This window comes from Hyperolius riggenbachi, chromosome 6 (genome assembly GCF_040937935.1).
Source record: "Hyperolius riggenbachi isolate aHypRig1 chromosome 6, aHypRig1.pri, whole genome shotgun sequence".
Classification (NCBI taxonomy): Eukaryota; Metazoa; Chordata; class Amphibia; order Anura; family Hyperoliidae; genus Hyperolius; species Hyperolius riggenbachi.
In genome coordinates this window covers 169508737-169518311 of record NC_090651.1, presented here as the reverse complement: position 1 = coordinate 169518311, position 9575 = coordinate 169508737, and the positions used below count along the sequence as shown (strand labels likewise).

Here is a 9575-nt window from a genome sequence, read left to right as displayed (position 1 = left end):
GAGGGGATTCTTCCTCTATTCCATGTTCAGATTGTGCATGAAGAATGTGTAATAGAGGAAGAATAGCTTCATTCTCCTGCAGAGTACCTGCACATCACTCTTATATGTACCCACAGTTATATTGCCTAGGGCCTGTTCCATGTTCAGATTGTGCATGAAGAATGTGTAACAGGCCCTAGGCAATATAACTGTGGGTACATATAAGAGTGATGTGCAGGTACTCTGCAGGAGAATGAAGCTATTCTTCCTCTATTACACATTCTTCATGAACAATCTGAACCAGGTTTATGGGTGATAGACAACACCTCTGTGTTCAATGTGCACAACATTCTCAGTGGTTACGCACCCCGAGGGGGTTACTGTGTAACAAAGTAAACCTGAGACAGATGAAATTAAAGTTTTATACATACCTGGGGCTTCCAGCCCCCTTCAGGCGAATCAGTACCTCGCTGTCCTCCTCCGCCACCTGGATCTTCTGCTATGAGTCCAGGTACTTGAGCCAGTCTGGTGTAGTGCGCATGCACACACTCCGCCGCCGGGAGCATACTACACCTGCGCAGCACTATTGTGCAGGTGCAGAACGCTCCTGGCTGTGGAAACGGCACGAGCCAGACTGCTCTGACTGGCTGAATTACCTGGACTCATAGCAGAAGATCCAGGTGGCGGAGGAGGACAGCGAAGGACCGAATGGCCTGAAGGGGGATGGAGGAAGCCCCAGGTATGTATAAAGCTTTTATTTTAATTCGCCTCAGGTACCCTTTAATTCATAGTCACCAAACCAAATTTTAACAACATATCAATTTATTTGATTTCATGAGCAAAGAGAAAATACATTTGCATAAACCAGCATCAATGCAGAATTATTTCCATCTCATTGACCATCTCTATTAGTGACACGGCTATACATTAGGCTTTATACTTACAGCATAGATGTTATTTCGTATATATAAGAGATTCCTGTGTACACATCATGTATACAGTCACAATCAGATGTGTATATCTGACTTTAAAAATATGGGGACTGCTTTATTGAAGCAGCACAAGTAACTCATTTTGATTGGTTTATTTCATTTTTGTGGACTGAACACAGCCATTACTGTATATATACATTATTTTTAATGACTATTATCTGAGAAATAGAACATTTTATCATATTTTCTATTTTAATTACAGTTACAAATTCATTAGGAGTCGGTGCATTTTTTCCCGACTCCAGGCACCCAAAATTGCTCCGACTCCACAGCCCTGACCAGAAGAGTGTTAGGGTCCACCACTGGGAGTCTTAGGCCCGGTTAAAATTAGCGTTCCCTGTCCGGATTCGCCGGGCCGGATCCGGACCGTATACTGTACAAACGGGACGTACGTTCCGCATAGCAATGCAAAGGCTATGCGGACGTTCACACGTGTCCGTTCACTTTTCCAACATGCGCTATTTTTTGGGTCCGGCTCTCCGGCCCACGCACCCGGACCTGAGCCTGACAACACCATCCGGAACACAGGAACCAATGGGAAACGGAAGGCACAGAACACACTGCCTACAAACACCTGACATTCTACCCCACTTCCTATGCGTATCCAAGCGGCCATTTCGGATGGGGACACATGGGCCAAGCATGTCTGGAGTGGAGCAGCAGTGACAGACGTGCTGGAGCTGTTTGGCAGTATGTCGGAGGTGGAGGTGAGGCCTACAGCGGAGGAACCTGATTCTACAGGTGCACCTTCTGCTGACCCCAACATTTTTTTATTTAAATTTCGCTATTTTTTGCCCACGGATCCGGATGGCAGCCTGATGCAAACGGTCCGGATCGGAACCGCACAGTTCTGATCCGGATCAGGTCCTGATCCGATCAGGATCCGGTCCGTTTGCATGGTAAAACGCAAGTGTGAACGGGGCCTTAGGGATCGGTAGAGGGAGAGTTCCATGTGAAAATAGGGTAAGGTTTAGCCATAGCAAAATATTGGTAAGTATTGCTAATATTTTAATATTGGAATTCAGTAGTAGAATATCCCTAATATTCTACTAGCGGCAAACTCCTGCGCCCTTTTTTCCAAGAGCCTTTTTTTACATGTATGCACCACAACCAACATGCTTTTTAAAACCTGCAGCCTTGATGTAAGAAAAAGTTATATTTACCTGCGGTGTGATGCCCTGCAAGGCCGCCCTGAAGACCCCGCACCACTCCCGGCACTTGCAGGGGGGCAAGTGCCCTTCCTTACTGCATTTAATAACCAAGAGTTTTTTCTTCGAGGCTAGAGGGGAGGGGGCAGACGCAGGAAGTGGAGTGATGCGGAGTCTTTGCGGGGCATCACACCACAGGTAAATATAACTTTTTCTTACAGTAAGGTTGCAGGTTTTTGTATATCAGCCTAGAGGTCCTCTTTAATGTACCACCTAACAGCACACTTTTCAGTAAAGAAGCACCCAAGCAATCAGATAAATGGGATCAGATTTGCAGAAAATCTCGTATTTACCCAAATTCCCCAAATTATCGATTCTAATGGTGATTGTTCAACCACAAATTAGTTGATCATAAAAACTTTTTAATAATCAGTACATTCTATTCTTCCCTGAAAATTGTACCTTTAGTGGGCACCTGTAGGCACCCCTTACTTGGCTATGCTCGAATCATGAACTCATGCTAATAAGACTTACTTTCAGGAAGTGCTAGGACTAGGTGGAAACTAAACGTATTTCTCTCTTGGGGCGAGTGCTTACATCATTATTACTATACACAAGTAACACGCGGAACTTTACATTAATATCTAGATCAGGGCGTAAAATTCATGGAAGAGCCCACTAAAGTGACTTTCTGGTAGCTTTCCCAACTTAGAGCTGTTCCCTGAAAATAAACAATATTACACATGAATATATGCCAAGCGTGTGCCCTCGCTTTCTCTGTGAGCCTCGAGACTAGGATCTGTTATTAGAAGTCCGATACCTGAGTACAAGAGTCGTGCAGCTGTTCGGGGAGGGAGCCCTTTCCCTCCCCCTCTTCCACCTTCTCTTTTCACCTCTCTGAGTAGCGTTCTTCCTTCCTTTCGCCACTACGGGGTCAAAGACTAGACGAACCGCACAAAAGCTCGTTGCGAAATCACACGGGTCTTTCCCCGAAAAAGCAACATGATGCAATCCTGTACAATAAATGGCAGGGCGAGCAGCCAATCAGAGGCTACATCCGATGCACCAGCATACTATTGAGATCTCCGAGTTACGGTCACTAGGGGGCGTCCGAAGATTTAACGCATGTGTCAGTTGTTTCTGCTGAATCTAGAAAGTCCTTTCAACCGGTCACGTGAAATAGTTATGTCAAGTTCCCAGGTCCGGTCACATGACCGTGATGTCATACAGGTTTATCAGTCGCTGCTACCCGTAGTAGGTGGTTGTCATTTGTGCTGCAAGATGGCGGCTAGCGTCAGTGCTTTTTCTTTGCTGAGGGTGCGGCTGGCGCAGCCCTTGTTCCTGCGAGGGTCGGGGAGGTCATCTACCGTGGCTAGTCTACCCAAGAGGACTGCTGTCACTACCAGCACCGGTGCCCTCTACCCCAAGCCGGAGAAAGTAAGCATATAGCTCTGCTGTGAGGAGAGCAAGCCTATATCAAGCAGAAACAATGATCTGAAATTAGTTCCTAGTCATTTCTTTGGTGGTTCAGATAATATAAAGGAGCTGAAAAAAATCAACTTTTATGTTCCGGAACACAGATTTTTGTTTTGATAGCTGGGTTGTTATATATCGCAATTCAGTTTAGCTACAGCTACTTTAAAAGAAAATGGCCACATTTCCCACTCCTACTAGTCTGGTAAGGGTAGTCTGCGATAGTCTAATTTAGGGGACCCAGCAAGAAACCGCATAAGGAAATTATGCTAACATGATTGGGTTTACGGCACCCTCTCGAACTGCTAGGTATCAGATAGGTTGTAGTAAACTACACCCACACTATTTGGCCAGTCATAACGATTCGTTCTGTAGTGGGTGCTGTGATTGCAGAACTGTCGGGGCCCGTTTCCACTTGTGCAGTGTGAATTTGTCGCGGAAAACGCAAAAACTAATTCACACGCGGATGCAAAATTTAACGTGAATTTTACCACGAATTCGGGGGCGTTTTCGCATATGTTAATGAATATGCAAATGTAACCATGTCACTGCCTGTGTGCTTTTACATTGATTTTATGTGAAAACTCCTGCAAATTCGTGGTAAAATTTGCGGTACTTATCCGTTAGCCGGGCGCATCCTCTAGGTGGCGACAAAACCCCACCAGATTTACATCTTTCCCTACTATCCATGTCGGTCTGGAGGGGGAATAGTAATTAGCGCCACCTGCCGGATGCGCCCGGCTAACGGATAAGTACCAAATTTGCATACGAAAATTCATGCAAATTTCCTATTAAATACATTGTATGTGAATTCTGATGGCTCTGCCGTGCAGATTTTTTCTGCACAGAAAAATGCTCAGAAATCCTGACAAGTGGAAACGGTCCTATCCATTTGTATTGTCTATGCGAATCAGCATGCAGGAAATGCATGCAGATTCGCTCTAGTGGAAACGGGCCCTTTTTGAGTACATTTGAAATCGGCGCCGGTAGACTTGGGCGCAGGATACAGCGGTATATGGCTGATCCTGCTTCTGCACAAGTCCGGGCCGATTTAATTACTATTCCCCCTCCAGGCCGCCATGGATAGTGGGGGAATGAAATAATTCGGCTTCCAGCAATTGCTGGAGGCTGAATTATTATGTTTTTAACCTCTTGAGGACTGCAGGGCTAAACCCCCCTAGTGACCAGGCAATTTTTAGTTTAAAAGGCCACTGCAGCTTTAAGGCCAAGCTGCAGGGCCGCACAACATAGCACACGAGTGATTTCCCCCCCCCCCCCCCCCCCCTTTTCTCCCCACCAACAGAGCTCTCTGTTGGTGGGGTCTGATCGCTCCCCCATGTTTATTTTTTTTTTAATAAATATTTGTGTTGCTGCTTTTTTTTAAATAAAACCCTCTTCCTTTAAATCCCTTCCCTCCCTCGCTCCCTCCCTCCCCACAGCCGGCCAATTACGGCGATCGGCTGTCATAGGCTTCTGCCTATGAGAGCCGATCGCTCTCTTGTCCCCAGTGCAGCGCTGCTGCTGATCGCAGCGCTGCACAGAGTAAATAGACGGCGATCACGCCGTCTAACAGTCTCCCGAGTGGCAATAGCCGCTCGGAGAAACTGAGGGCTCGTTTCCACTATAGCGAATCCGCATGCGGGCCCTGCATGCGGATTCGCATACTTAATGTTAGTGGATGGGGCTGTTTCCATGTGTGCGGCGGCGGCGTTTTTCGTTGCGGGGAAAATCTGCACGACAGAGTCGTGCAGATTCGCGTGCGGCAGGAATGCGGGCGAATCGCCGCTAATGTATTCCATAGGGAAATCTCATGCGGCTTTGTCATGCGGATTTCCCCGCGATTTCGCATGAAAGCCAATGGAATTTAACACAGGCAGTGACATGGTTAAATTCGCATGGCTCCTTGCCATGCGAAATCGCGGGTAAATCTGCATGCGGAAACGCAGCCGCATGCGATTTCTTCAGCGGTGGAATCCAGGCGATTCCGCACCGCTACAGTGGAAACGAGCCCTGAAGGCGGGGCGGAGCTCCGCCCCTCCAAGCAGGAGATGCGCGCGCAGTCTGCGCGCGATCTCCTGCAAAACAGAGCCCCAGGACTTTACGCCAATTGGTGTTAGACGGTCCTGGGGCTGCCGCCGCGGCCACGCCCACCGGCATGACGCGGTCGGCAAGAGGTTAAGCAACCTCGGCTCCGTCTGACGGCTCCGACGTTACTCACTGAGGGCTGCAATAGGAGTGATTCCTATTGTAGTCTATGGAGGCACCGTCTGCGCCCAAATCTAGCAGCGCTGAAAAGCACTGCTCCGCTTTTTGAGGTTTTCTGCTATGCCACCTGCCCCTACTCTATAGATATGAGTTAATCGTGCAATTTACATTTTCATGCAGTCATTAACACTGCATAGTCCATGGGCAGTAAGGTAAAGTTAGAGGGTGGAGAAACACAAGAAAGTAAATAGTGAATACATTAAATAGAACCTGGGCCCTCTATGCTCCAGGGCCCCATAGCAGCTGCTATGGCTATTGCTACGCCCCTGCTCCCTTGTCTTAGGTTTGACATACCAGTTCGTTATGTTTCCTGCACCTCCACTCAGCGCAGGAAGTGGATCCTATTGTTTAAAAATAAGATTCGCTTCCACCTGTAAAAAAAAAAAAAGTGGATCTGTTTGCAAGTCCAGACCTGACTCCTTTTTCCGGGGCGGAACACAAAACGCAGACGCAAATTAAAGCCTATGATAGGTTGGTCACCACGCCCACCTTAATTTCCGATACATGTTCCCCAGTTCTGCCAATGCAGACTCCTCCCTGCAGAAGCATGGTGATTCCCATTGGATTACAAAAGGCCAATGGGAATCCTCCGCAACACAGAGCATTTACGTTGGTTGATCAATGAAAATTTTCCCTGTTGCTAGAGAAAATTGGACTCTTGTAATCCAATGGAGAGCCCCATGCTCCTGCCTTCAGTCTATGAGCTACGGGACAGAGCTGATTGCAGCGACTGAACCAGGGGTCGTGAGTAATACTCGTGTGACCCCTGGTTCAGTCGCTGCAGTCAGCTCTGTCCTGAAGCAGATAATAAAGAGCAGATAAAAAAAGTGGAGTTCATGTGCTGTTTTACATCTGCTCCAAGTGGGGACCAAGCCTTAGGCTCCCTACACACTATGTACGATGCATTGTGATACAAACGCAATGCTGCCAAAAAGTCGCATCACATGCTAGACAGTGCACTCAAAAATAACATTTGCAGTGGCATGCGATGTAATACAGGCAAAGAAGCAACTGACCAATGTGCATCTTGATCTACAAACATTGTGCAGGACATTTGGGCTATATTCACAATCACACATGCGGTAAGCGATTTTTTTTTTTTTATTATTTTTATTTTTTTCCCCTGCTATATTTTTGGCAGTGATCATTTCTGCGTTTTTTCCTCATTCAATAAGAAAAATTTCCACATGCGAGAACAGTGCATTAATTATTTTTATGCAACTTTTTCTGCAATTTTTTGTTTTTTGTTTTTTTTTTAGGTCCAGCAAACACAGCGCTCAAGGTTCCAGGACTCCATTTAAGTCAATGGGCAGCAAAATATATCACAAAGTACTTGTAGGTGATATAAAATCAGTAGTTAAGTCAGAAATAATAAGCCCTTTTTCTTTGCAAATTTAGATTTTATTTGTTTTGGCGGACATTTTTCTGCATTATTTGTGCACTTTTACCACACTTTTTACGCATGCGATAAAACCATGTGTACAATTTTACGCATGCAGTGGAAACTTGTAAAATTTTGTGAATGTCAAGATGGTCTTATTTCAGTCAGCACTTTACCACTTTTGCATTTCCGCATGCAGAAAGTTATTGTGAATAGAGCCAAATGTTCGTAAGTCTAGTAACACACTGCATGTTCTGCATTGTAACAATGGAATAATTTGCATTGCAACTGCTGAGGTGTGAACTGTTCATAGACTTGAAACGCACAGCATTACAGTGGGTAAACAATGCACTGCAATGTGTAAGTGTGAAAGTACCATAAGGCAGTGCCACTCGTCCATCGTACTGTCCACCACTTGTCCCAAAACCAGTCGGTGACCATAAGTATGGGGCTCCCTGTTGGATTGTAAAAACAAACTTAATCTGAATCCTGACTAGCAACAGGGAGGGTTCGCATTGGTCCACCACGAACCAATGAGCATTTTCCTCTGTTGTAGCAGGATTCCTATAGGATTTTTGAAACCAATGGGGTGCCCCATGCTTTTTCTGGTCTCTGATTTCCTGCAGTGGAACGAACAGCAAGGGCAGAACAGTGGACAGTATGCATGGGACAGGTTAGAGTTTTACATGTGGCAACCAGCCTAGTGGTAACGGACACCGGTGACAATTGTGGAAAAAATCCAGCAGGTTGAGACTTTGAAGTCCTGTCCATGAACGTTGTTTGCTTGGTCTGATTGACAGTGTGGACGCATTCTATTAATAACATAGGATGCGTTCACCATCCGGTTTTGTCTTCCTGCATTCCAGAAAACACTGCATTTTTCTCTAGTGTGAATGGACTATAGAGCTGGCTTGCACTGAATGTTAAAGGACCACTAAAGCCAGAAAATAAGCAGTTAAAATCTGATAGAATTGGCTGTTTGTGTCTCTTCCCCTTTTCTGAATTTGAACCCCAGTCACCCAATTCTAATTGAGGCTTTCCCCTCTTCAGCCTCTGGGATCAAGCACTGGCAGCTCTCAACCAGCCTGTAGCAATATTTATTTACCTGCACTCCTGCACAGGCGCAGTACAAGCTTCTTCTCGGGCTCTGGCGGAAATAGCTGAGCCCGATAATTATTGCCGAGTGCTGGAGCCCCTGCTGCGTCGGATTGTAGGGGGCTGACAGGTGGCCAGGCTTATTTTTTCCATTGATGTGAGTAAATGAAATCTGATTTGCTGTTGTTCCGTTCAGGTGTGCGTGGGGGGGTTATGAAATCCCAAGAACATACGTTCTCAGGTAGTAAGGGATCTGTTGCGTTGAAATTGGTCAATGCGTTTGTGATCGCAGCACACACACGTCCGATTTATTTACATATTTATTATATCTATGATAACTGATCAGTTGTCCTGCAGCAGTGCATTGTGGAAAAAAAAACTTTGTTAACCACTTCACCACTGAGGGGTTTTACCCCCTGAGCACCAGAGCAATTTTCACCTTTCAGCGCTCCTTCCATTCATTCGTCTATAACTTTATTATTACTTATCGCAATGAAATGAACTATATCTTGTTTTTTTCGCCACCAATTAGGCTTTCTTTAGGTGGGACATTATGCCAAGAATTATTTTTTTCTAAATGTGTTTTAATGGGAAAATAGGAAAAATGTGGGGAAAAAAATAATTATTTTTCAGGTTTCGGCCATTATAGTTTTTAAATAATGCATGCTACTGTAATTAAAACCCATGAAACGTATTTGCCCTTTTGTCCCGGTTATAAAACCATTTAAATTATGTCCCTATCACAATGTTTGGCGCCAATATTTTATTTGGAAATAAAGGTGCATTTTTTTCAGTTTTGCGTCCATCCCTAATTACAAGCCCATAGTTTATAAAGTAACAGTGTTATACCCTCTTGACATAAATATTTAAAAAGTTCAGTCCCTAAGGTAACTATTTATGTATTTTTTTTAATTGTAAATTTTTTTATTTTTTTTTAATTACAAAAAAAAAAAAAATGGAGTGTGGGAGGTAATGAGTTAATTTTATGTGTAAAAGTCATTTATTTGTATGTGAAAAATGTGTAGGGTGTAGTTTACTATTTGGCCACAAGATGGCCACAGTAACTTTTTGTTTTAATGCGACCTCCAAGCTTCCTTCCGGAAGCTTGGAGGAAGTATAATGAGCATGGACACGTGAGTTTTTTCTCACAATGATCGCGCTGCCCATAGGAGAGCAGCTGATCATTGCGGGGCTTAGATCAACGAACGGGAATGGATTTTCCCGTTCATTGATCTCTGGGCG

The 9575-nt window shown here is 45.0% G+C and overlaps 2 protein-coding genes across 4 annotated transcripts in view; one reads left to right on the top strand and one right to left on the bottom strand.

The window, feature by feature from the left end:
- CEBPG (CCAAT enhancer binding protein gamma) overlaps positions 1–3302 on the bottom strand; it is a 33956-nt gene extending 30654 nt beyond the window's left edge. The window contains exon 1 of one of the 3 annotated variants that reach the window (XM_068240209.1): positions 2940–3302. The gene's annotated coding sequence lies outside the window, so the exon portion shown is untranslated. The remainder of the gene's footprint in view (positions 1–2939) is intronic. The other 2 variants (XM_068240211.1, XM_068240210.1) reach the window with 2 other exon arrangements.
- Positions 3303–3322: 20 nt separating this feature from the next.
- SMDT1 (single-pass membrane protein with aspartate rich tail 1) overlaps positions 3323–9575 on the top strand; it is a 34673-nt gene continuing 28420 nt past the window's right edge. Inside the window, exon 1 of the mRNA XM_068240212.1 lies at positions 3323–3556. Within this exon, the coding sequence (XP_068096313.1) occupies positions 3401–3556 (156 nt within the window). The 5' untranslated portion in view covers positions 3323–3400. The remainder of the gene's footprint in view (positions 3557–9575) is intronic.